General features: G+C 37.2%; 1 protein-coding gene across 2 annotated transcripts in view; it reads right to left on the minus strand.

Annotated features, from left to right (window-relative positions):
* COL4A5 (collagen type IV alpha 5 chain) overlaps positions 1 to 27,815 on the minus strand; it is a 274,761-nt gene that overhangs the window by 13,042 nt on the left and 233,904 nt on the right. The window contains exons 38-47 of one of the 2 annotated variants that reach the window (XM_023203108.2): positions 27,607 to 27,687; positions 26,602 to 26,700; positions 26,008 to 26,058; positions 24,733 to 24,918; positions 23,018 to 23,026; positions 18,158 to 18,166; positions 15,273 to 15,406; positions 12,235 to 12,307; positions 12,030 to 12,101; positions 11,118 to 11,246 (exon numbers count right to left, since the gene is read on the minus strand). In XM_023203108.2, the coding sequence (XP_023058876.1) occupies positions 11,118 to 11,246; positions 12,030 to 12,101; positions 12,235 to 12,307; positions 15,273 to 15,406; positions 18,158 to 18,166; positions 23,018 to 23,026; positions 24,733 to 24,918; positions 26,008 to 26,058; positions 26,602 to 26,700; positions 27,607 to 27,687 (843 nt within the window). The remainder of the gene's footprint in view (positions 1 to 11,117; positions 11,247 to 12,029; positions 12,102 to 12,234; positions 12,308 to 15,272; positions 15,407 to 18,157; positions 18,167 to 23,017; positions 23,027 to 24,732; positions 24,919 to 26,007; positions 26,059 to 26,601; positions 26,701 to 27,606; positions 27,688 to 27,815) is intronic. The other variant, XM_023203109.2, reaches the window with a different exon arrangement.

Consider the following 27,815-nt stretch of genomic DNA (forward strand, 5'->3'; position numbering starts at 1 on the left):
GTATACATATGTAACAAACCTGCACATTATGCACATGTACCCTAGAACTTAAAGTATAATAAAAAAAAAAAAAAAAAAAAGAATGATCTGCACAGGAGTGATGAGAGAGGGCATCCTTGTCTTGTGCCATTTTCAAACGGAATGCTTCCAGCTTTTGCCCATTCAGTATGATATTGGCTGTGGGTTTGTCATAAATAGCTCTTATTATTTTGAGATACGTCCCATCAATACCTAGTTTATTGAGAGTTTTTAGCATGAAGGGCTGTTGAATTTTGTCGAAGGCCTTTTCTGCATCTATTGAGATAATCGTGTTTTTTTGTCATTGGTTCTGTTCATGTGATGGGTTACATTTATTAATTTGTGTATGTTGAACCAGCTTTGCATCCCAGCAATGAAGCCAACTTAATTGTGGCGGACAAGCTTTTTGATGTGCTGCTGGATTTGGTTTGCCAGTATTTCCTTGAGGATTTTCGCATCAATGTTCATCAGGGACATTGGACTGAAATTTTCTTTTTTGTGTGTCTCTCTGCCAGGTTTTGGTATCAGGATGATGCTGGCCTCATAAAATGAGTTAGGGAGGAGTCCCCCTTTTTGTATCATTTGGAATAGTTTCAGAAGGAATGGTACCAGCTCCACTCTGTACCTCTGGCAGAATTCGCCTGTGAATCCATCTGGTCCTGGACTTTTTTTGGGTGGAGGGTATTAATTACTGCCTCAATTTCAGAACTTGTTATTGGCCTATTCAGGGATTTGACTTCTTCCTGGTTTAGTCTTGGGAGTGTGTATGTGTCCAGGAATTTATCCATTTCTTTTAGATTTTTTAGTTTATTTGCATAGAGGTGTTTATAGTATTCTCTGATGGTAGTTTGTATTTCTGTGGGATCAGTGGTGATATCCCCTTCATCACTTTTTATTGTGTCTATTTGATTCTTCTCTCTTTTCTTCTTTATTAGTCTTGCTAGTGGTCTATCCATTTTGCAGATCTTTTAAAAAAACCAGCTCCTTGAACTGCACAAGATGGCCAAATAGGAACAGCTGCTGCCTACAGCTCCCAGTGTGAGCGACACAGAAGATGGGTGATTTCTGCATTTCTAACTGAGGTACTGGGTTCATCTCATTGGGGTGTGTCGGACAGTGGGTGCAAGACAGTGAGTGCAGCCCAACGAGCAAGAGCCGAAGCAGGGTGAGGCATTGCCTCACCCGGTAAGCACAAGGTGGAAGGGAATTCCCTTTCCTAGCCATGGGAAACCGTGACACACAGCACCTGGAAAATCGGGTCACTCCCACCCTAATACTGTGCCTTACCAAGGGTCTTAGCAAACAGCACACCAGATTACATCCAGCGCCTGGCTCGGAGGGTCCCACACCCACAGGGCCTCCCTCATTGCTAGCACAGCAGTCTGAGATCTAACTGCAAGGTGGCAATGAGGCTGGGGGAGGGGCGCCCACCATTGCTGATGCTTAAGTAGGTAAACAAAGCGGCCAGGAAGCTCGAACTGGGTGGATCCCACTGTAGCTCAAGGAGGCCTGCCTCTGCAGACTCCACCTCTGGGGACAGAGCATAGCCAAACAAAAGGCAGCAGAAACTTCTGTAGATGTAAATGTCCCTGTCTGACAGCATTGAAGACAGTAGTGGTTCTCCCAGCGGAGGTTGAGATCTGAGAACGGACAGACTGCCTGCTCAAGTGTGTCCCTGACCCCCAAGTAGCCTAACTGGGAGACACCCTCCACTAGGCGCAGACTGATAACTCACACCTCACACAGCCGGGCACACCTCTGAGATGAAGCTTCCAGAGGAATGATCAGACAGCAACATTTGCTATTCAGCAATATTCACTCTTCTACAGCCTCCGCTGCTGATACCCAGGCAAACAGGGTCTGGAGTGGACCTCGAGCAAACTCCAACAGACTGGCAGCTGAGGGTCCTGACTGTTGGAAGGAAAACTAACAAACAGAGAGGACATCCACACCAAAACCCCATTTGTACATGACCATCATCAAAGACCAAAGGTAGATAAAAACACAAAGATGGGGGAAAAAGCATTGCAGAAAAGCTGAAAATTCTAAAAATCAGAGTACCTCTCCCCCTCCAAAGGAGTGCAGCTCCTTGCCAGTAATGGAACAAAGCTGGATGGAGAATGACATTGACGAGTTGAGAGAAGAAGGCTTCAGAATCAAATTTCTCCAAGCTAAAGGAGGAATTACGAACCCAGCGCAAAGAAGCTAAAAACATTGAAAAAACATTTGACGAATGGCTAACTAGAATAACCAATGTAGAGAAGTCCTTAAACGACCTGCTAGAGATGAAAACCATGACATGAGAACTATGTGACAAATGCACAAGCTTCATTAACTGATTCGATCAACTGGAAGAAAGGGTATCAGTCACTGAGGATCAAATGAATGAAATGAAGCAAGAAGAGAAGTTTAGAGAAAAAAGAGTAAAAAGAAATGAACAAAGCCTCCAAGAAATATGGGACTATGTGAAAAGACCAAATCTACGTCTGATTGGTGTGCCTAAAAGTGACGGGGAGAATGGAACCAAGTTGGAAAACACTCTGCAGGATATTATCCAGGAGAACTTCCCCAACCTAGCAAGGCAGGCCAACACTCAAATTCAGGAAATACAGAGAATGCCACACAGATACACCTCCAGAAGAGCAACTCCGAGACACATAATTGTCAGATGCACCAAAGTTGAAATGAAGGAAAAGAGGTTAAGGGCAGTCAGAGAGAAAGGTTGGGTTACCTACAAAGGGAAGCCCATCAGACTAACAGCAGATCTCTCAGCAGAAACTCTACAAGCCAGAAGAGAGTGGGGGCCACTATTCAACATTCTTAAAGAAAAGAATTTTAAACCCAGAATTTCATACCCAACCAAACTAAGTTTCATAAGTGAAGGAGAAATAAAATCCTTTACAGACAAGCAAATGCTGAGAGATTTTGTCACCACCAGGCCTGCCTTACAAGAGCTCCTGAAGGAAGCACTAAACATGGAAAGGAACAACCGGTACCAGCCATTGCAAAAACATGCCAAAATGTAAGGACCATCGATGCTAGGAAGAAACTGCATCAACTAATGAGCAAAATCACCAGCTGACATCATAATGACAGGATCAAGTTCACACATAATGATATTAACTTTATATGTAAATGGGCTAAATGTTCCAATTAAAAGACACAGACTGGCAAACTGGATAAAGAGTCAAGACCCATCAGTGTACTGCATTCAGGAGACCCATCTCATGTGCAGAGACACACATAGGCTCAAAATAAAGGGATAGAGGAAGATCTACCAAGCAAATGGAAAACAAAAAAAGTGAGGGGTTGCAATCCTAGTCTCTGATAAAACAGACTTGAAGCCAACAAAGATTAAAAGAGACAAAGAAGGCCATTACATAATGGTAAAGGCGATCAATTCAACAAGAAGAGCTAACTATCCTAAATATACATGTACCCAATACAGGAGCACCCAGATTCATAAAGCAAGTCATTAGAGACTTACAAAGAGACTTAGACTCCCATGCAATAATAGTGGGAGGCTTTAACATGCCACAGTCAACATTAGACAGCTCAAGGAGACAGAAAATTAACAAGGATATCCAGGAATTGAACTCAACTCTGCACCAAGTGGACCTAATAGACATCTACAGAACTCTCCACCCCAAATCAACAGAATATACATTCTTCTCAGCACCACATCACACTTACTCCAAAATTGACCACATAGTTGGAAGTTAAGCACTCCTCAGCAAATGTACAAGAACAGAAATTATAACAAACTGTCTCTCAGACCACAGTGCAATCAAACTAGAACTCAGTGTTAAGAAACTCACTCAAAACTGCTCAACTACATGGAAACTGAACAACAACCTCCTGAATGACTACTGGGTACATAACGAAATGAAGGCAGAAATAAAGATGTTCTTTGAAACCAACGAGAACAAAGATACAACATATCAGAATCTCTAGGACACATTTAAAGCAGTGTGTATTTTTTTTTTTGAAATAGAAACATTTATTAATAATTTGCAACATACTATATCTTAAAAATTTCCACTTTTAAAAATATTATCACTATTACACTCAATTCTAGGGTACTTAAAATTCATACATATAAATTATAAACACCCAAATACAGTGTCAAAAGTCATCACATTCATATATAAAAAAAAATAATTTTCTAAGTGGTCTCAGCCAAAGAAAAGAATAACTAGGTTTAAATATTTTAATAATGTGAATTATTTAAAAATATTTTTAAGTCAGCAGAGTGCCTGGGCTGGCCATGATGCCTCACGCCTGTAATCCCAGAACTTTGGGAGGCTGAGGCAGGCAGATCACTTAAAGTCAGGAATTCAAGATCAGCCTGGCCAAATGGCATAACATCATCTGTACTAAAAATACAGAAATTAGCCAGGCGTAGTGGCACACACCTATAGTCCCAGTTACTCAGGAAGCTGAGGTGGGAGGATCGCTTAAGCCCAGGTCGAGGCTGCAGTGAGCCCAGATCATGCTGCTGGACTTCAGCCTGGGTGACACAGTAAGACCCTGTGTCAAAAAAAAAAAAAAAAAAAGGAAACTACAAATAACTGGAGGTTTTAGATTGTTGATTGCATTTAAAAACCATTTCACACTAGGTGACAATATTCCATATATATACAGAAGACTAAAAACATATTAACAGGCCTAGCAGTTCTACTCAAGAGGAATAAAACCACACAAAAACTTGTTCATATATGTTCATAGCAGCATTATTCGGAATAGACAAAAAATGGAAACAACCCAAATGCCCATCAACTGATGAGTGGGCACACAAACTGTAGCCTATCCACAGGGTGGAATATTATTTATCAGTAAAGAGAAAGGAAAGTACCACAAAAGCTGCAACATAAACAAACCTTAAAAACGTCATCCTCAGTGAAAAAAGCCAGTCATAAAGCACTATAAACTGTAGGATTCTATTTATGTGAAATACTCAGAATGGCAAATCTACAGAAACAGAAAGTAGACCCGAGGTTTCTAGCAGCTAGCGAAAAGTGGGGATTCGGAGATAATAGCTAGAGGGTGGTGATGGTTGTACAGCTCTGTAAATACACTAAATACCACTGAATTGCACAATTTCACTGGATACATTATTCGGAATGTGAATTATATTGCAATAAAGATTTTACAAAGTAAAAAATATATTATCAGGTAAAGATTTTCTAGTGTTGTCGCCGTTAATCTTAACCTCATAAATCCTAATACTGTGCCAGCGTTCCCAGAAACAGAAAGAATCTACGCCATCCCAGCCATGCATCTGTGGGGGCACATTCAAAGAAAGTCTCCCAGTTGTGACCCACATGGCAACTCTAACCAGGGATGGCCAAAAGATGTCCTTGACGGACAGTCACAAGGTGGCAGCTCATCTGAAGGGCCCCCAACTGATACCAGGACTTCTTCACCTAAGCTCCTCAATTCAAGATACTTCAGGATGGCCCAGCAGTCCAGATTTTCTTTATTTTTATTTTTATTTATTTCTGTGTGTGTGTGTGTTTTATTTTATTATACTTTATGTTCTAGGGTACATGTGCACAACGTGCAGGTTTGCTACATATGTATACATGTGCCATGTTGGTGTGCTGCACCCATTAACTCATCATTTACATTAGGTATATCTCCTAATGCTCTCCCCACCCCCACCCCACAGCAGGTCCCAGTGTGTGATGTTCCTCTTCCTGTGTCCAAGTGTTCTCATTGTTCATTTCCCACTTAGGAGTGAGAACATGCAGTGTTTGGTTTTCTGTTCTTGCGATAGTTTGCTGAGACTGATGGTTTCCAGCTGCATCCATGTCTCTATAAAGGACATGAACTCATCCTTTTTATGGCTGCATAATATTCCATGGTGTATATGTGCCACATTTTCTTAATCCAATCTGTCATTGATGGACATTCGGGTTGGTTCCAAGTCTTTGCTATTGTGAATAGTGCCACAATAAACATATGTGTGCATGTGTCTTTATAGCAGCATGATTTATAATACTGTGGGTAGATACCCAGTAATGGGATGGCTGGGTCAAATGGTATTTCTAGTTCTAGATCCTTGAGGAATCACCACACTGTCTTCCACAATGGTTGAACTAGCTTACAGTCCCACCAACAGTGTAAAAGTGTTCCTATTTCTCCACATCCTCTTCAGCACCTATTGTTTCCTGACCTTTTAATGATCGCCATTCTAACTAGTGTGAGATGGTATCTCATTGTGGTTTGATTTGCATTTCTCTGATGGCTAGTGATGATGAGCATTTTTTCATGTGTCTGTTGGCTACATAAATGTCTTCTTTTGAGAAGCATCTGTTCATATCTTTTGCCCACTTTTTGATGGGGTTGTTTGTTTTTTTCTTGTAAATTTGTTTGAGTTCTTTGTAGGTTCTGGATATTAGCCCTTCGTCAGATGAGTAGATTGCAAAAATTTTCTCCCATTCTGTAGGTTGCCTCTTCACACTGATGGTAGTTTCTTTTGCTGTGCAGAAGCTCCTTAGTTTAATTAAATCCCATTTGTCAATTTTGGCTTTTGTTGCCATTGCTTTTAATGTTTTAGACATGAAGTCCTTGCCCATGCCTATGTCCTGAATGGTACTACCTAGGTTTTCTTCTAGGGTTTTTATGGTTTTAGGTCTAACATTTAAGTCTTTAATCCATTTGAATTAATTTTTGCATAAGGTGTAAGGAAGGGATCCAGTTTCAGCTTTCTACTTATGGCTAGTCAGTTTTCCCAGCACCATTTATTAAATAGGGAATCTTTTCCCCACTTCTTGTTTTTGTCAGGTTTGTCAAAGATCAGATAGTTGTAGATGTGTGGTATTATTTCTGAGGGCTCTGTTCTGTTCCATTGGTCTATATCTCTGTTTTGGTACCAGTACCATGCTGCTTTGGTTACTGTAGCTTTGTATTATAGTTTGAAGTCAGGTAGATGGCATTGAATCTATAAATTACCTTGGGCAGTATGGCCATTTTCACGATATTGATTCTTCCTATCCATGAGCATGGAATGTTCTTCCATTTGTTTGTGTCCTCCGTTATTTCATTGAGCAGTGGTTTGTAGTTCTCCTTGAAGAGGTCCTTCACATCCCTTGTAAGTTGGATTCCTAGGTATTTTATTCTCTTTGAAGCAATTGTGAATGGGAGTTCACTTTTGATTTGGCTCTCTGCTTGTGTATTATTGGTGTATAGGAATGCTTATGATCTTTGCACATTGATTTTGTATCCTGAGACTTTGCTGAAGTTGCTTATCAGCTTAAGGAGATTTTGGGCTGAGACGATGGGGCTTTCTAAATATACAATCATGTCATCTGCAAACAGGGACAATTTGACTTCATCTTTTCCTAATTGAATACCCTTAATTTCTTCCTCCTGCCTGATTGCCCTGGCCAGAACTTCCAACACTATGTTGAATAGGAGTGGTGAGATAGGGCATCCCTTTCTTGTGCCAGTTTTCAAGGGGAATGCTTCCAGTTTTTGCCCATTCAGTATGATATTGGCTGTGGGTTTGTCATAAATAGCTCTTATTATTTTGATATATGTTTCATCAATACCTAATTTATTGAAAGTTTTTGTCAGGAAGGGCTGTTGAATTTTGTCAAAGGCCTTTTCTGCATCTGTTGAAATAATCATGTGGTTTTTGTCTTTGGCTCTGTTTATATGCTGGATTACGTTTATTGATTTGCATATGTTGAAACAGCCTTGCATCCCAGGGATGAAGCCCATTTGATCATGATTGATAAGATTTTGATGTGCTACTGGATTTGGTTTGCCAGTATTTTATTGAGGATTTTTGCATCAATGTTCATCAGGGATATTGGTCTAAAATTCTCTTTTTTTGTTGTGTCTCTGCCAGGCTTTGGTATCAGGATGATGTTGGCCTCATAAAATGAGTTAGGGAGGATTCATTCTTTTTCTATTGATTGGAATAGTTTCAGAAGGAATGGTACCAACTCCTGTTTGTACCTCTGGTAGAATTCAGCTGTGAATCCGTCTGGTCCTGGACTTTTTTTTGGTTGGTAGGCTATTAATTATTGTCTTAATGTCAGAGCCTGTTATTGGTCTATTCAGGGATTCAACTTCTTCCTGGTTTAGTCTTGGGAGACTGTATGTGTCAAGGAATTTATCCATTTCTTCTAGGTTTTCTAGTTTATTTGCATAGAGGTGTTTATAGTACTCTCTGATGATAGTTTGTATTTCTGTGGGATCGGTGGTGATATCCCCTATATCATTTTTTATTGTGTCTATTTGATTCTTGTCTCTTTTATTCTTTATTAGTCTTGCTAGCGGTGTATGAATTTTGTTGATCTTTTCAAAAAACCAGCTCCTGGATTCACTGATTTTTTTGAAGGGTTTTTTGTGTCTGTATCTCCTTCAGTTCTGCTCTGATCTTAGTTATTTCTTGCCTTCTGCTAGCTTTTGAATGTGTTTGCTCTTGCTTCTCTAGTTCTTTTAATTGTGATGTTAGGGTATCAATTTTAGATCTTTCCCACTTTCTCCTGTGGGCATTTAGTGGTATAAATTTCCCTCTAAACGCTGCTTTAGCTGTGACCCAGAGATTCTGGTACATTGTGTCCTTGTTCTCATTGGTTTCAAAGAACTTATTACTTCTGCCTTAATTTTGTTATTTACCCAGTAGTCATTCAGGAGCACATGGTTCAGTTTTCATGTAGTTGTGCAGTTTTAAGTGAGTTTCTTAATCCTGAGTTCACTCCTACTCAACATAGTACTGGAAGTTCTTGCCAGGGCAATCAGGCAAGAGAAAGAAATAAAGGTATAAAATAGAAAGAGAGGAAGTCAAATTGTCTCTGTTTGCAGATGACATGATTCCATATTTAGAAAACCTCATCGTCTCAGCCCAAAATCTCCTTAAGCTGATAAGTGACTTCAGCAAAGTCTCAGGATAGAAAATCTATGTTCAAAAATCACAACCATTCCTATACACCAATAATAGACAAAGAGCTAAATTATGAGTGAACTCCCATTCACAATGGCTACAAAGAGAATAAAATACCTAGGAATACAATTTACAAGGGATTTGAAGGAACTCTTCAGGGAGAACTACAAACCACTGCTCAGGGAAGTAAGAGAGGACACAAACAAATGGAAAAATATTCCATGCTCATGGATAGGAAGAATCAATATCATGAAAACGGCCATACTGCCCAAAGTAATTTATAGATTCAATGCTATCTCCATCAAGTTACTATTGACTTTCTTCACAGAATTAGAAAAAACTACTTTAAATTTCATATAGAATAAAAAAAAAAGAGCCCGTATAACCAAGATAATCCTAAGCAAAAAGAACTAAGCTGGAGGCATCACACTACCTGACTTCAAACTATACTACAAGGCTACAGTAACCAAAACAGCATGGTACTGGTACCAAAACAGATATATAGACCAATGGAACAGAACAGAGGCTTCAGAAATAATGCCACCCATCTACAACCATCTGATATTTGGCAAACCTGACAAAAACAAGAAATGGGTAAAGGATTTCATATTCAACTGGTGTTGGGAAAACTGGCTAGCCATACACAGAAAACTGAAACTGGACTCCTTCCTTATACCTTATACAAAAATTAACTCAAGATAAATTAAAGATTTAAACATAAGACCTAAAACCATAAAAATCCTAGAAGAAATCCTAGACAATACCATTAAGGACATAGGCATGGACAAATACTTCATGACTAAAACACCAAAAGCAATGGCAACAAAAGCCAAAATTGACAAATGTGATCTAATTAAACTAAGGAGCTTCTGCACTGCAAAAGAAACTATCATCAGATTGCCGGGCGCGGTGGCTCAAGCCTATAATCCCAGCACTTTGGGAGGCCGAGACGGGCGGATCACGAGGTCAGGAGTTCGAGACCATCCTGGCTAACACGGTGAAACCCCGTCTCTACTAAAAAATACAAAAAGCTAGCCGGGCAAGGTGGCTGGTGCCTGTAGTCCCAGCTACTCAGGAGGCTGAGGCAGGAGAATGGCGTAAACCCGGGAGGCGGAGCTTGCAGTGAGCTGAGATCCGGCCACTGCACTCCAGCCCAGGCGACAGAGCGAGACTCCGTCTCAAAAAAAAAAAAAAAGAAAAAGAAACTATCATCAGATTGAACAGGCAACCTACAGAATGGGAGAAAATTTTGGCAATCTATCCCTCTGACAAAGGGCTAATATCCAGAATCTATAAGGAACTTAAACAAATTTACCAGAAAAAAACAACCACAACCCCATCTAAAAGTGGGCAAAGGATATGAACAGACACTTCTCAAAAGAAGACATTTATGAGGCCAAAAAACATATCAAAAAAAGCTTATCATCACTGGTCACTAGAGAAATGCAAATCAAATCCACCATGAGATACTATCTCACGCCATTTAGAATGGTGATCATTAAAAAGTCAGGAAACAAGAGATGCTGGAGAAGATGTGGAGAGATAGGAATGCTTTTACACTATTGGTGGGAGTGTAAATTAGTTCAACCATTGTGGAAGACAGTGTGGCGATTCCTCAAGGATCTAGAACCAGAAATACCATTTGACTGAGCAATCTCATTTTGGTATATACCCAAAGGATTATAAATTACTCTAATATAAAGACACATGCCCACATATGCTTATTGAAGCACTGTTCACAATAGCAAAGACTTGGAACCAGTCCAAATGCCCATCAATGATAAGACTGGACAAAGAAAATGTGTCACATACACACCATGGAATACTATGCAGCCATAAAAAAAGGATGAGTTCATGTCCTTTGTAGGGACATGGATGAAGCTGGAAACCATCATTCTCAGCAAACTAATACAGGAACAGAAAACCAAACACCACATGTTCTCACTCCTAAGTGGGAGCTGAACAATGAGAACACATGGACACAGGGAGGGGACCATCACACACCTGGGCCTGTCAGTGGATGGGGGTTTAGGTGAGGCATAGCATTAGGAGAAATACCTAATGTAGATGACGGGTTGATGGGTGCAGCAAACCACCATGGCACATGTATACCTATGTAACAAACCTGTACTTTCTGCACATGTATCCCAGAAATTAAAAGTATAGTAATAATAATAATAAAGATGATCTGCATTGGTACCTGGTAAACCTTGAGGTCCTTGGGGTCCTGGTAGACCTTTTAACCCAGGTTGTCCAGGGATTCCTGGAGGACCAGCATCTCCTTTGATTATGATACTCTGTCCTGAAGGACCAGGTAATCCAGGAGGACCTATGAGGCAAAACACACAAATTTGAAGGGAAAGAGAAAGGTTACAAGAAATGGAAGCCAAAGTGATCTAAGTTCAGGACAAGAATTGGTGTGAGAGAAACCAGTTTTTGAATTGCTGCCATATCTAACAGAAATCTGTTTAGGAAAACTAAAAATTGAAAAATAACTTTCAATTGAAAAATAATTTATTAGGGTCAGTGTAAAAAGTAGGCATATCAACCCTATTTTCAAACTTTGAATATTACTCACTTACTAGAAAGTCTCATCCATTATAAATCTGTGAACACTGGTGTCAGGGGAAGACAATTTTACTTACACATCCATTCTGACTCCAACATCATTTGCAGTTTTTGCTTGCTGTGCTTGTCAAGGGACCCTTTGATCTACTAGGGGAATTTAGCAGATTCCCTATTTCTCAATTTATAAGAAGCTTCTATAAGCCTCTTAGCAAAATGAACTATTTTAATATCAAAAATATTTTTAAAAATTCATATGTGACTTGCTCTTGTGATCTGTTCAATTGAATTTGGGGAAGTTAGTATAGAAGCTAATGTCAAGGAAGTATTTTTGTTGATCCTGTATCTATCTTAACTTTAAAAGGTCTACTATCAATATTATGTTAATAAAATAGAGATTAGTAAATAAAGGGAGAGCCTTGTTTATTTTCCCTCAGTTGTTGGGGACTTAGCCTCCAACAGTCTGGCTGAAAGATAGAATGAAAACTTTCAAATTCTTTAAAGCATCTAAGTATCAGGTATAACTATCTTCAGGAACAAGTCTTACCTGGAGGACCAGTAAGTCCCGGTTCCCCTTCAGGACCAGCTGATCCAGGTATTCCACTGGGTCCTTTCATGCCTACATAGAAGGTACATACAGTTTCATGGCAAAGCAACAGGGCTACAACCTTTACCCAGTCAAATCAGAAAATGGCTATCTTGTCCCAGAGGAGTTTAATATAAAGGGAAACCACAAAAATCCCTTCAAATACCTGGAAATCCTGGAACACCAGGGAGACCAGGATCTCCTTTCATTCCATTGAGACCCGGCCGACCAGGATTACCCTGAATAAATAAAATCATTAATGTTACAAAAAAATTGCAGTGAGGGGAGGAAAGGGAGTGAGGGCATAAGAATTGCATAGTGGCATATAGCACTGTTTCCAGAGTCAAACTTCCAAGACTGTAATCTCAATTTTGCCTTATATTAGCTTGTGTGAATTGAGTTGATTATTTAACCTCTTTGATTCATAGTCTTCTCACCTCAAATATAGAGAAAATAACAGTATTTACTTCATAGGGTTGTGGTGAGAATTAAATGAGACAGTTCATATTGTTAAAATATACCCCTGGCTGACAGACAAAATGAACTTCCCATGGCTAACTGATGTGCGCAAAGTTAAAACACAACCAACTGGCCATGGCTGGGTAAGGGAAATATCACATATCTTGTGTTCTTGTAAAGATGTTGTAAAAGTGTCACAGGATGTCCCTTTCTACAATAGAGTCAAGTCACTGAGAAGATAAACTGTGGCTTGAAAACACCCCCTGCCCATTGGCCATTTGAAAGAAACATCTGGCAGACTTCTGGCTTTGGTCTTGGAAATCACCTGATCAGGGCTCAAGTATTTCAATCAATCAGAACTGATGAAGTCTGTATCCTTCATTTGCATAAATGGACCTGATTGAGAACATGGGTGAGAACTTTCCCTTAAGCCAAATCCTCCCTTTGTTCTTCAGAGATCACACTTTCACTTGTACTGAAAGCTGTGCCTTCCCAATCCACAGATTACTTTTTATAGAAAATAAAGCTCTTCCTTTTTCTCCTGCAGAGTTCATTGTCTTTTGCTAACAATACTAAGTGCTTAGAAGACTGATGTATGCTGTGTACTTAATGAAAGGTAACTATTATTTTATTCTTTCTTTTTTCTTTCTTTTCTATAGAGATAGATCTCACCATGATGCCCAGGCTGTCCTCAAACTCCTAGGCTCAAGCAATCATCCCACCTCAGCCACCCAACTACAGGAAGAATATAGAATAGCAAGATCACACAGGAGGCTATTGCTCTACTTCAAGTGCAGGACAACAAAGCTTATATTAGTAAGAATGAAAGAGGGACAAGCCTGGAGCATCTTATCATGGAATAATATTTAAAAGTGCTAAAAAAATAGTTGGAAGGAAGTACGTATCAGAAAAACATGAAATCCAGCTTGAAGGGGCTTCCAAATCTGGAACAATGAGAGCATCGAAATAAGTAATGACAGTTTAGAAATTGTAAATCAGTGGAAAACATGGGAAAAAATGAGTCCAAAATGATAAGAAATGCATAAGTAAACCAGAGAGAAGGGAGGGCTCTTGCTTACAGTAGAACTGACTAGTAAATGTGGAGGTAGTGCTAGAGTTGAAACAACATCATTTTGCCACTATCCCAGTAGAGATTGGTTGAAGCAAAATCATTAATAGATGTTAAATCTAAGGGAAATTTTTGATGAGGAGTGGTATATTTGCACTATCTTAATATGTCTTCCTACAGTTTTATTAGTTGCAAGGAAAAACATAATGATACAGTGGAGAAACTGAGCAACAACTTGACTGGATGATCAAAACTAAAATCACAAATGAGGGGCAGATAGACATCATGGACCTCCTTATCTGTTAGCCTGAGAAGGACACAGCATCACTCATGTAGTATTCCAGCTGGGGATGCATAACCTGTATCTAATTATGAATAAACATCAGACAAAAAAGGAATATTCTATTTTAAAATGGGGGTGGGGGTACAATTGTTTTTAAATGTTGAGGTCATGAAAAAAAGAAAATAGACTTAGGAACTGTTCCAGATTAAAGAAGGCTAAAGAGATATGACAATTAAATGCAAAACATGACTTGGCCTGGATCCTGTACTGAAAGGAGAAATGCTAAGAACACTATTAGGTCACTGGACCCAACTGGAATATGAAAGACAGAAATTAATGTATATCTATGTTAAATTTTCTGAAGTTAATAAGTGTACTGTGGTTATATAATTTAAAAAAAAATTAGAGACAGGGTCTTGCTATGTTGTCCAGGCTTGTCTCAAATTCCTGGCCTCAAGCAACCCTCCTGCCCCAGCCTCTCAAGTTGCTGGGATTACAGGTTGCAGCCAAGACATTTGGTAAGAATTTTATAAAATATAAACAATCCCATAGCTTTTCATTGTCATCTTATAATAACACATGAGAATATTTTTAATCTTAAGAAATCTGCATTAAAATATTTAGTAGTAAAGGGGTATAGCAGGTGAAACTTATTCTTAATTGTTTCTGGAAATATGCATATTTATAGGGAGTGAGTAGAGAATGAGTAAACAGAAGTAAATTTTTAAGTCTAGGTAACTGGAAGAATAGTGATGGCATGGGGAAAAAGATTAGACTTCGAAAAGCTTTAAGGACCACTACTTTAAATACTTTTTTCTGCCATAAAGCAGTCTTCAGAATTAAAAGACAGTCCAGATTTTGTTGACTGCCAAATCCACCAGCAATCATCTTGACCGAATGGAGGCAGTTTTGAGAACCCATAAAGAGGAATGTGACTCTCTTCTCTGAGACACTCAAACCAACATAGAAAGCACATGAGTGGATGTGCTATTATTCTCTTTTTATAGGTGAAGACGGAAACCCAGTGTCTGTTTTCCTCAGAGATACAAAGCAGAATTGTGCAGGGGAGCTGACGTTTGACCCTAACTTTATCTAATTTCAAAGCCTAAAAGATTCCTCTATTTACCATAAAATGAAGGCTACTCAAATCCAAATATGCATAAAAAAGATTCCAGGTGAAGTATCTTTTCAGGAACTCTTTGACTATAATACAGCAAAGTCCCTTTAGGAGACTATAGGAAACTTGCCTTCTACTGTCTTTTTAATTCACCAGTGAGCCACGCATAGAACCTTGTCTAGTGAGTGTTAATTAAAATGATGCAGCTTAGAATTCACATTTTGAATACAAACACCCACATTCTTTTCTCATCACATATCTACTCCCATTTCCTACCTGGAGTCCTGGTGGTCCTTGATCTCCTTTCAAACCAGGCAAGCCAGGTAGCCCAGGTTGGCCTGGGTTTCCCTTCTCTCCTTTAATACCTCCATTTCCAGGGAGACCCGGGGGACCTTCCGGACCTGGTAGACCTTAATAATCCACAGCAAGTGACCACATTTCAGTATAGCGTAAGAGTAGCATAAAAGTCAGGCTTTTAAGATATCAGTCATCTTCCTATTAGTTTGCAGAATAAAACCCAGACAACATTAAAATATATAGACCTATGCTGATTCCCTTTCTAATATAAATTGGACTGGATTCTTTTTGTTATTAATATTGACTTGCAGACTCTTTTAGTTTACATTTTATAATATATTAAATTCAATAAAATAACATCTAAAGAAAAAGACTCATGACTTAACAATGTGTGGTTCTGTAATCCTTAACAAAGAGTTTGACTTAAAGTAAAATTAAACAGAAACTGTAGGGCACTTTCTCAAATTGGAGCATGCATCAGAATCAAATAGACAGTTTGTTAAAACAGATTCCTGGGCCCACCCCAAGAGTTTTGGATTCAGTAAGACGGAGGAGACTGGTCTGAAGGTAGTGAGTTATCTCAATTGATCGTTCAGTTACAGATTGAACTCCTTGTTCAACTCTTTCCTCCCTTCTTGTTACTGCACTTGACCAGCCTTAAGAATAAATAATTTAGAAAAAAGAGACTTAGGAGAGACTCAATAATTTGCATTCTAACAAGAACTTTGTGGAAGCTAAAGCTGCTAGTTCAGGGACCATACTTTAAGCATCACTACTGTAGGGCAATCAGAAATTCAAGCCATTTTGTTTCATTGTGATTAAAATCAAATTGCTTTATTTGTAAGTAGTTAACATTTATTCAGCTTTTATTACTATGCAATGCAGATAGTAATTTAAGCAAACTAATTTCATTTTAGTGATATGCTTGATACATAGGAACTTTTTTAAATGTTAGAAATTTATTGAATCAATAAAGTACCTTAAAATTCGTTTTTAAAATGTTTTCATATTCTTTACATTTTAAATATTTTTTCAAGAAAAATAAAGAATTCTGTATGAATCTTGTGAATAAACAAAATAATTTAAAACAGAATTTTGCTTAGCATTTTTACTTATGCTATGTTTTTAATTTGTTTTTCTGAATAAAGATAACAGGTCCATTAAGCAACCAGGGAGATCTTATCATTGGCCAAGTCTTTTGTCATCAGGTGGCAAATAGGTGCTACTTGCTTGCAGAGTGTTTAGTGGCGAGGCTGAGACTAAGTAATTCTGCCTTAAGAAAATAATTACAAAACCCTAAATAATGAACAGCCAATAGTTAGCATTTACACCTTCTCTCCTCTGGTCATTTCCAATTTTATTGATTCCAACAAAAAATGAAGATATGTAGGGATTATTTTTTAAGGAACTATAATAGGCACTTGTTATGAATTTAGAATAGTGTTCATTCTTACATATGGACAAAAGGTTGTCTTTTTAATCCAAAATAAAAATCAGACTTTAGTTTCCTTTCCAATACTCTTAAGATTCAGAATCAATGGCAAAATACTAACAAAGCAGAATGACACCATGATTAAGAACACTAGACTTTGGAGCTAGAATGCTGGGTTACAAATTCAGCTCCATTCATTATTAGCTGTTTGACTTCAGTAAGATTATTAATCTCCTTGGCTTCAATTTTTTCTTCTATAAAACGGAATTAAGAATAGCACCTACTTTAGCAGGTTGTTCCAAGGATTAAATGAGATACCATGTAAAAATTACTTAGCACAGTGCCGGGTACAAACTGTGGAAGGGCTTTTTAAAATTATTATTATTATTTTATTAGTAAAGTTGAAGATAAAAACATATCTTAAAATATGAGCATCTTTTTAATCTTTCAGGTATTTCTATGTAATTTTATAATATAACATGACTCTATCTGGCACATGAGAAAGAGGAAGGAGATTTACAATAGTACAACAACTGTTTTATCGTCAAACAATTTAACTCATATAGTCACCCCAGCCTGGCAACCAGACAACACAGAAATTCCCTTCTCAATCATAACGAAAAGGTTTAGTACACTGTACATTTGGAAAAAAAAAAAAACGTAACTTCAGTGTTCTAAGTAAACTTGTTAATTTAATCCATAATGTATGATTTGCACTAGAAATTAAGTAGCAAATCAGAAAATTCTGAAAAATAAATAAACTGTGAATCAACCTAATAACAATAACAAAGTAAGATGGGAAAAAAAGAAATCTTTTATGACTCTCTACTCTATTTTAAAGGTTAGAACACTGTATCATCTGAAATAACCTAAGGCACTGCTCTTTTTGAAATTAAAAAAAAATGGGAAATTTGCATGTTAATTCAGACCTGATGTTTAGAGTCCTTCAAATTATGAGTTATTAATTACATAAAGAACATATAAGTTTTATTTTTAACTGTATTCAATAGTATATCTCTGCCATCACTGAAAATAGCCATAAATACATAGATCAGAGCAATCTGAGAAAACAAAATTTTGAGAAAATAAAATCAATATTCAGAGATTACAAAGGGGTCATCATATGCTAGCCTAAATATTTTAATGCAGTCTTGAAGGTAAAAATAAGTGTATTTCCATTTAAAATTCAACATGTCTTTATGCATTGATTACTTATTATAAACAATTGCAAACACAAAGACCCTAACGTCATTTGAAACTTAATTATAATCAAGTCACATTACCTTCATCAAAATGTTAAAACCCCAGCTTGAAGATAACAGCACTCTTCAATGACTTCTGAATTATAGCAAAAATTGCATTTCTCTTATCACACACACAAAGCATTAAAAAAAAAAAAAAAAAAAAAGAATTGACCAGTGAAGAGTCTAACCTTGAAAACCTGGGAAGATCAGAGTTCACCAAAGCCCAAAGATCGATGTTAGCAGTATCAGACATCACACAGTACAAAATAAGATTATGAGTTAGAAGTGGTTCACATTATAGTACAAGTTAAAACAATAACGTTCTTTGCCAGCATTTCTTATACTTACAGCATAATCAGTATGCAAACAGAACCATACAGAATTATAGAGAGCCAAACTTTTTCAAATAGAGCTTATTCTAAAGGATAAGCTGTTGTTCTTTGTTAATCCAGAAAACAGAAAACTCTACTGAAGATATCATGTTAACACTGCTACTGTGGCTTTCCAAAAATTAGCTTCTCAAAACATTAACGTTGGCTAGGTAGTACCATTTCACCAACGGCCTTCAAATTCCTTTAGCAAAGGGGTAATTTTGGATTAATGCTAAAGTTTATCTTGGCTTGTGTTATCTTTTAATAAAAACACCAGGTGTCAATTTCTTGATATGCTCAGACTGCTTCAAGAAGATACAGTTGACTTTAAAGGCCTCATTGGCAATAAATATAAAGATCATGGGTGAGAGAATAGAAAAATCAAAACACAAATATACAATGGCCATTACCAACTGTACTTTTGTTTGTATTTGAAAAGCATTTCATGAAGCCACATTCTGATTTTTTTCATAATTAATCAGGAGGCTTTCTTATTACTATTTATTCAATTATTATTATCATTATTATTTGGAAGGAGTCTCACTCTGTCACCCAGGCTGGAGTGCAATGGCATGATCTCAGCTCACTGCAACCTCCACCTTCTGGGTTCTAGGGATTCTCCTGGCTCAGTCACCCGAGTAGTTGGGATTACAGGCACCCATCACCACACCCAGCTAATTTTCGTATTTTTAGTAGAACTGGGGTCTCACCATATTGGCTAGGCTGATCTTGAATTCCTGACCTCAGGTGATCCAACCACCTCGGCCTCCCAAAGTGCTGGGATTACAGGCGTGAGCCACCATGCCTGGCCTATTATTACTATTATATTATTATTATAGTACTTGCAATAAGTTACTTAAAGAGAAAAAGCCAATATATATTTGTACACCATTGAACACAAAAGTAAAGATTCAACTTTTCCAAGATATGAAGACTATCAGTGAAAGGGTACTTGAAAATGTTTTGGCATGCAATATCCCACCCCAAATCACAGAAAATATCATATTTATTCTATTATTATGCAATGCACATATTAAGACAGGCTATTCACTATTAAAAGAAGGATCATTAAATAAAAAGATTAAAAGCCTACAAATAGAGCACCCCTTGGTTAGTGTTAATTGACTATAAACACAATTTTCTTTTCTTACAAGTCTTGCTATGATTTATAAGCACTGAATGTTAGCAGAGAGAATAAATCGTGCTAGAGCAATGAATCCTAGGAATTAGAAGACCTAGGATCTATTTTTGACTCTGCTACTTAATAACTATATGACTTTGGGCAATTCAATCTTTCTGAGCATGGTTTTTTACCCGTATAATGGGAATAGTGTTATCTGCCCTAACCTCCCTCACAGGAATGTTTTAAAGATCAGATTCAAGTTTTAGAATACTGGCCTAATGTCTGCCATGTGCAAGGTGCTACAGGAAACACAAAGATGAGCAAGACTCAACTCTGTCCTTAAGATGCTTACAATAAAAGTACATTATATGATGTAAATTGTGGCATGCCATATAAATAGAAAACATTATCATCATCTCCTAATGAAACTTTCAAAGCATTTGATGCTTTGAAGTTCAGAAAGCTAAATATTGGCTTCTGTTTGTTTAAATTGTTTCTAAATCACAGACAGCAAATTAAGACAATACTTAGAGCAGAGTCTGGCCACAAAATTAGATAAATAAATTAGAATTCCCACCTAAGACAATTCAGGGTTTCAGTAAAGACATTTTATATGTGTGTTTGATACAGAGGGACCAATAACAAGAACTCTCAGAAAAATGTTTCATTGAAATATGACATTTCAGCCTGAGTAATTAGCATGGAAAACTTTGGATCATATCATAGCAAAACTTTTAAGACTCTATTTTAAAAGGTAACATTTTAATGAGCTATATGCCAAGTCAATTTTTTTTTTGTATGAGGCTCACAAGCCATTATTTTTCAACTATTTAACAAAGTTAAACTGAAAAAGGAAACAAAACAAAAATCTAAAATATTGTCCATAAGTAGTAATTACTAAAGGCATATTGATGACTTGATTGGTATGTTTTAAATTCAGTTTCTACTTCAGGTTGTAGTCTTCAACTACTGCAAAGCAGAAAACATCACAGAGACCAACTTCCAACAACTATGCAATTTAGAGCACATTTGGTAAATAAGAAATTGTTAAATTTCTTTTAAAGGAATGTGGCTACTATTCTTTTTCTTTTTTGAATATATTATAGTAATTCAGAAGAAAGAAATCTCCTAGCTAACAGTAGAGTTTAGCAGTAATCAAAACAGCAAAATTCTATGTAGGTCAGATAAGGTGGGACTCAACATTACTTCAAAGTATCCCCCTAGTGTTCGCTTTATCTTAGTGACAGTTAAATAGAATGCACTGTCTTACTCTTTTCGATGATATAATTTAAGAAGAACACAAGAAGCAATCTGGTTGATGGAGATGCTGATGGAGCTTTTGAGGTAACAGAAAACAAGAAAGTGGATGCAGTGAACAGTCTGCTCCCTGTAGAACAGACACCTAATTGATCACTGAGGAGCCGTAAGTCAGAGTTCCAGTTATGCCAGTAACTAACAGTATTACCTTGAGCAAGTTTCTTAACCTCTTAAGCTTCAATTTTTTCCTATGTGACAAAGACTCCTTGACCAAACTTTAGACAGGTTCCTCTGAGCCCTCCTCTCAATTAGGCTTCATCCTTGGGCCTACATTTTGGCCTTCCAAATCCAGTTACATCAATAATACTGCTAAATCAGTTTAGAGACAGTCCCTTCACCCTTGATATCTGATCAAGTTTCTCATCTCCCACCTTTGATGTCTAAATCCTTGGCCTGTTTCTGGCAAAAATCCTGTTGAGCCAGTTTAACAAGAACTCACTCCTCTCTACCCTTGATGCCTCCTCTTAGTAATTTTCTATTACTGGCCCTCTCACTTTGCTCCTTGGCTATAAATAATCACTTTTCTTTGTTGTATTTGAAGTTGAGCTCAGTCTCTCTCCTACTGCAATAGTTTCTACTCTACTGCAATAGTCCTGAATAAAATCTGACTTGTGGATAATTTCTCCTTGACATAGGTAAAACTTAGGTCCCTTCTAGATCTGACATTCTATGGTTCTATGAAATAATGAGTTTGCAGTGGAGTAAGAAACTAGAGAATCAATTCAGGTAGAAACAAATGGTTTCCTAAAAACAATCTTGAAAAATTATGTATTTTAATTGTATAAGATGAAAAAATGTCCTGCCATTCTCAATAGCCAGACATCATGGGGTATACTATTATCTCTTTTAATTCTTTCTTACACATTTGAAAAGGACTATTTATTTTGAATAACAATAAATACATTCAAATATTTGTGGCTCGTTTTACTGCTAATTAGGTAAACAAACATCTTTCACCAGGAATCAGCAATTTTCCATTGGGTAGCTCTTGGTAGTTGTTCTTTGGTGTGTACTGTTTACATATGTATAATGAAAATAAGATTAAGAACCTTGTAATCTGTGCTGGTTGCATTGATTTTTTTTTTTTTTTTTTGAGACAGAGTCTCGCTCTGTCACCCAGGCTGGTGTGCAGTGGCGCAATCTTGGCTCAATGCAAGCTCCGCCTCCCAGGTTCACGCCATTCTCCTGCCTCAGCCTCCCGAGTAGCTGGGACTACAGGTGCCCACCACCACGCCCAGCTAATTTTTTTTTTGTACTTTTAGTAGAGACGGGGTTTTACCGTGTTAGCCAGGATGGTCTCGATTTCCTGACCCCGTGATCTGCCCATCTCGGCTTCCCAAAGTGCTGGGATTGCAGGCGTGAGCCACCGTGCCCGGCCTGCACTGATTTTTTTTTTCTCTGTGCCTATTAGTCCCTTTTTTCTTTTAGATGGAGTCTCACTCAGGCTGGAGTGCAGTGGTGCGATCTCAGCTCACTGCAACCTCCAGCTCCAAGGTTCAAGCCATTCTCCTTTCTCAGCCTCCCTAGTAGCTGGGACTACAGGTGCATGCCAACACGCCTGGCTAATTTTTATATTTTTAGTAGAGATGGAGTTTCACTATATTGGTCAGGCTGGTCTTGAACTCCTGATCTCAGGTGATCCGCCCGCCACGGCCTCCCAAAGTGCTGGGATTACAGGCATGAGCCATGGTGCCTGGCCCTATTAGCCCATTTTTAACAGCAGTAGAATTGAGAACTTTGTAACAACCCAAAATGTGAAGGTGGGATAGTTTGAAAACCTGCAAAAGATATGGCGAGTTAAGAATTACATAGTTTCAGGATCTGATAATACATATTATTGTTTAAAAAAAGAATGTCCTTTTGTAGGATAGTTCAATTCGTTTGCATTAACAGATATAAATTAAACATAAGAAACAGACTCCAAAGAAAGGTAAAATATATAAGGCCGTTTTGGGTACTACAGATTTTCAATGGAAAATGACACAAATATATGAATTTTAAAATGTTAAATTAGTTTTCCTAGTTAGGTAATTTTGGGTCTTTCCAATAGACAGAAACACTGGGTTCTACAAGTTCCTGAAAACTTAAAGAGATAAGCCACTATGTAAGAATTGAATTGGCACATATGCTCTTAAAATACATTCAAACACTTGAAAACATGAGGTACAGGTATATATATATATATATATATAGTTTCAAACTTCATGCAGTTACTACTTTGGAGTTAAGGAGCTAACCTGTAGGACCTGGATAGGGATCAAAGTTCACCAAGGCCCAATGTCATCATTAACAAAAAGGAAAAATATCAAAACTGTTAGAAATATCAAGAAACTAAAAAGCATTACACTAAATACTTTCAAGTTAAAATTTATTTCAATAAAAGAACACTCTGAAAGTTCATATCCATGCATCTGTATATAAACCAAATTATCACCACTTACTGACAAAACTGAAATGAAAACAGCACACTGTGGCATATTTTCAAAGGCCAAAAGTCATTGCTATCATAATCATTACTATGAGCTCAGACTAAGAACAATCAATTCTAAGAGCAATGGGGTTTACAACTCAGTTTTAATTTATAATTAAATTGAGAAGTCACAAACACTCATCAGGTATGCATTTTTCTAACTACTTTTGTTACTATTTCTTTAAAAATGTAATTTGTAAGGCATCTTTGTGACTAATGGCTTCATACTGACAAATTTCAAAGTAATGTTCAACAGTGAGCTCATTATTCATTCATTACTAGTAAAAATGAATAACCACAGTGAAGATTAAAATATAAAAAAGATAATAGTTTGGTTTATTTTAATTACTGCATGCAAAACCAAGCAAGATACTTGCTTCAGTTCTTTACATTACATGCAAGAGAGTTAACATGGCTGAGGAGATTTTCACTGGTTTTCTTCAATAGTATACAAACATAAAACCTTAAATAATACTTTCCATCAGATTATATCAGATCAGATAAAATTTGGTTTTGAAAATGATCCTCTGAACACAGTATGTTATCCCATTTAATTTATGTGTTTTGAACATCTTATTAAAATGAACTCCAATCACTTTACATTTTACTGTAATATAAATAAAATTTTCATTTTGAAATGCACTTATATAATGTCAGAGACTTTCAAAGAATAAAAGGACATTTACTTCCTAGTTTTCAGTGACCAGAAATATAAAATTTGAATATCAAGTCTCAAAATCTGTTCATAACCTATCACCAGTGACTAGGCTCAGCGACATTAATAAAGGATGAAAACGAGCATTTCCAAAATTAGTAAAATGAAATGACACAGCACAGATACAAAATGAAAAGGTGAACGTTGGATGCAAAACTGAGCAGTGAACACAAGACAAATGAGGTATAGACATGAGGTTGGTATGAAGAGATCACTATTCAATTTGATCATGCTGTGATGTTGGAGATAAATTTGATTGCCTAGTTCCTACGGAAGATAATTTTTTTAAATTGTGCCTGGTGAGATTTGCTGATCATATGACAGAACCATAGCAATACTTTTGGTATGGACCACAAGCATCTATTGGGTGATCACTAAAATGATTTCTGTGATGACATGCTGAGAAGCTCACATTTAAAAATGCAGATGGCATTTTGCTGACAGGTTAACAGTATAGTTTTACCTTTTAGTAACAAGACTAATAAAACCACCATTTCCTTTATTCCTCCAAGTTGTTTTACTTCCTCTATATAAATGATAAAATGCATTACTAAAGCAAATTATTAGAACCATGGAAATAGATGGAGTTAGTTATGAACCAAGCTATTTACTTGTAAGAAGTTATTATATTACAAATTTTAGTCTTTTTTTTAACATCCTACAATGCACCGGAAAAATTCTAAAGTCTTGAAGACTGAATAACCTGCCAGCAAAATGAAATACATGGACTAATAAATAGACCATTCCCCTACCACTCATGGACATACCTGGTCTCCCAGGAGGACCCTGGGGCCCGGGGTTGCCTTTAGGTCCTTCCAGAGCTGGACCCGGAGAACCAGGAGGGCCTGGGGGACCCTGCACACCAGGGAAACCGTGAAAGCCTGGTTCGCCCTTTGGACCTGGAAGGCCAGGATTTCCTGGAATTCCAGGTAATCCTCCATCACCCTTTTGGCCTATGAAAGTAAAGTATAATTAGAGGATACATTAAATAATACTGAGTTACAGGCTTGCCTATAAGGTTAGCTATTCACACATATTAAGGCAATTAATGGAATTCATAAGAGTCATTTCCATCTCCTACCAAATCCCAAATCTACCCAGAAAACCATCCTTCCTATTAAATATATGTATTTGTTAGCAGAAGTATTTATTAGAGTATATATACAAATATAGAAATAATAGCTTTCATCCTAAAAGGCATCTTTTGTGTTAAGACAGAGCAATGATCACATCACCAATAGCTGTGAGGAAAAAACTATAAAGTATCTTCAAAAATAGTTTCAAGATGGCTGGAGGAAATTTCTAAAACAAATATTTTGAGTCTAATTTTGAGACTAATGAAAGATACGGCTCTTCAATGGTTGTTATGTGTCCCTGAAGACCATTCTACCCAATATTTATAATCACCATCTAGCAAAATTGTTCTCAACATTTTTTCTCCACCTCTGACACTTTTAAGAGCAATATGACAGTGGCACATTAAAGTAATAATTGCCATGTTGGTATCATGGGAAGGATATCTATCTGACTTTCTAGGAGATATGTGTATGGTTTGAGAAAAGTCTCCATAAAATGGCCAATGGCATTTCAGAACATAAACATACATATCTGTATGTACATTCAGTCCTCCTACTATTTGGTGCTTACAGTAAGAGTAAGCACAAAAGAGGGAGCAAATATGCAAAACATATATTAAGACTGAACTTTCAAGAAACATTTTTATTATTGACATATATTTCTACAGACTTTTCTTATCTTGCTGCAATTTTGCCTTCTTTCTTTATCATTTCCTCAGCATTTATTTATGAATTTAATGAAGAGATATCTACATGTAAATTTCCTTAAGGATACATTTTTATTTAACACAACTCCTTAAACTAAGTTGCTAAATAATAAATGTTTTAACGTTAACACTAGCTTTGAGTTTTCTGGGTTCTTACATGCATTTTATGATAGTAAATGGTGGAGATGGAAAAATAGATGTATTTGGAAATATTCTCATTTTCTTATAGATTGATATAGCATGTTTTATTAAGGTTTACCAGAAAGTCCTGGAAGTCCAGGGGGTCCTGGGTTTCCAAAGCCTGGTTGACCTGTCAGAGTACAAAACAAAACAAAATAAAAATCTCAAGTGGATAATAAAAACTGAAACAAGGCCAAATTATTTTTAGATCATTGAGGTTTTCATCAAGGGCAGCAATGTATATTATATGAAACATACAGAAGATTTATTTCCAACATAGAACTACAATTCTAACATGAGAAAACTATCTAAACATATATTCTATTCGTGTTGAATGTTAAATATATCTATATGCTTACAAGAAAAAAATATAGATGAAATATAGATTGCGTAGTAAACCACAGAGAAATTTGCAAAAGCTAGGTAACTTCTTTTTGATATGAAAAATTAGACAAGAAAAGATATGGAGTTTTTCATAGGAAGAAGGCAACTTGATCAAGATACATGAGCTAATATTCTCAGGATGAAGAGGAAGATGGTAACTAGGAAAAGGGGAAAGTGTGTAGTAGCTTAGTAAGAAAGAAGCTATAATTTCACTGTGGGTAATAAAAAGGCAAGTTAAATTCAACACGGAGAAAATTAGAAAGACAGGAAAAATGAAAAAATACAGCACCTGGTTCACCCTTCTGTCCAGCTGGTCCAGGAATACCATCTTGACCGGGTTTGCCTTTTTCGCCTGGAGGCCCTGGTTGCCCAGGACGACCTCCACCACCTAAAAAATTGAGTACAGCAGGTTACACCCAGTTTTCCAATTTCCAACTCCCTTTTACTTCCATATGCTCCCTTCTTTATCCAAAAGAAACAGGGTGCTTTTGAGACACTCCTTTGGATCACAAAATGTTATAAAAATATGAAGGAGGATAATGAAAATAAGGAATAGTCACTCAGCATCTGAAACCTTTCAGTTATTCATTTTAATATGGTTTCAGAATATCTAAGAGAGTAAGGTGCGAAGGGTGGTGGGGTGAATTATAGGCCTCATATGGGGCCAAGAGAAGTTATTTACTTTAGAAATCCATAAACAAACTTACTACAGCCCCCCATTCTAAAAAAATCAAAGCTTCTATTCTAGGACACTTGAATTAACTCTCCCTGGAAAAAGTGGGCCTAGAAAATAAGGTCACATAATGATAATTTTAAGTCCTTTTTTTGAGGGTCTTGATTTGTCACCCAGGCTGGAGTGCAATGGCGTGATCTCGGCTCACTGCAACCTCCACCCCTTGGGTTCAAACACTTCTCGTGCCTCAACCTCCCGAGTAGCTGGGATTACAGGAGGCCCCCCCACCACAACATAGCAGGCTAATATTTTGTATTTTTAATAGAGATGGGATATCACCATGTTGACCAAGCTAGTCTCGAGCTCCTGACCCCAAGTGATCCTCCCACCTCGGCCTCCCAAAATGTTGGGATTACAGGCGTGAGCCACCGTGCCCAGCCAATTTTAACTACTTTTTATTAAAAGTTATTCATTCTGTACCTAACATGCAGTGTTAAGTGAATGGACACCATATTTCCTTGTGTTGAAAATGTTCACAGCTGAACAGGATTTGACTTTCCCAAACTGAATATGATATGCATTAGTTTTATAAAACAGCAAACTCTTATTTTTCATGCTTACCTACAGGACCAGTTTCTCCTGGAAGGCCAGGGTTCCCAGGAGGGCCACTAATACCTTTTGGTCCAGGAGGGCCTGGGGTTCCTAGAATAAAGAGCTCAATTTAAAAATGAAAGAAAAACTGCATTGCTTTAAAAGCTATAATTCAAACTTACAATTTATAGTGCTAGCACTGAAACAGTGCAGAACAAAAAGAAACCCAAAAGATGCTG

This window comes from Piliocolobus tephrosceles, chromosome 12, assembly GCF_002776525.5.
Source record: "Piliocolobus tephrosceles isolate RC106 chromosome 12, ASM277652v3, whole genome shotgun sequence".
NCBI lineage: Eukaryota > Metazoa > Chordata > Mammalia > Primates > Cercopithecidae > Piliocolobus > Piliocolobus tephrosceles.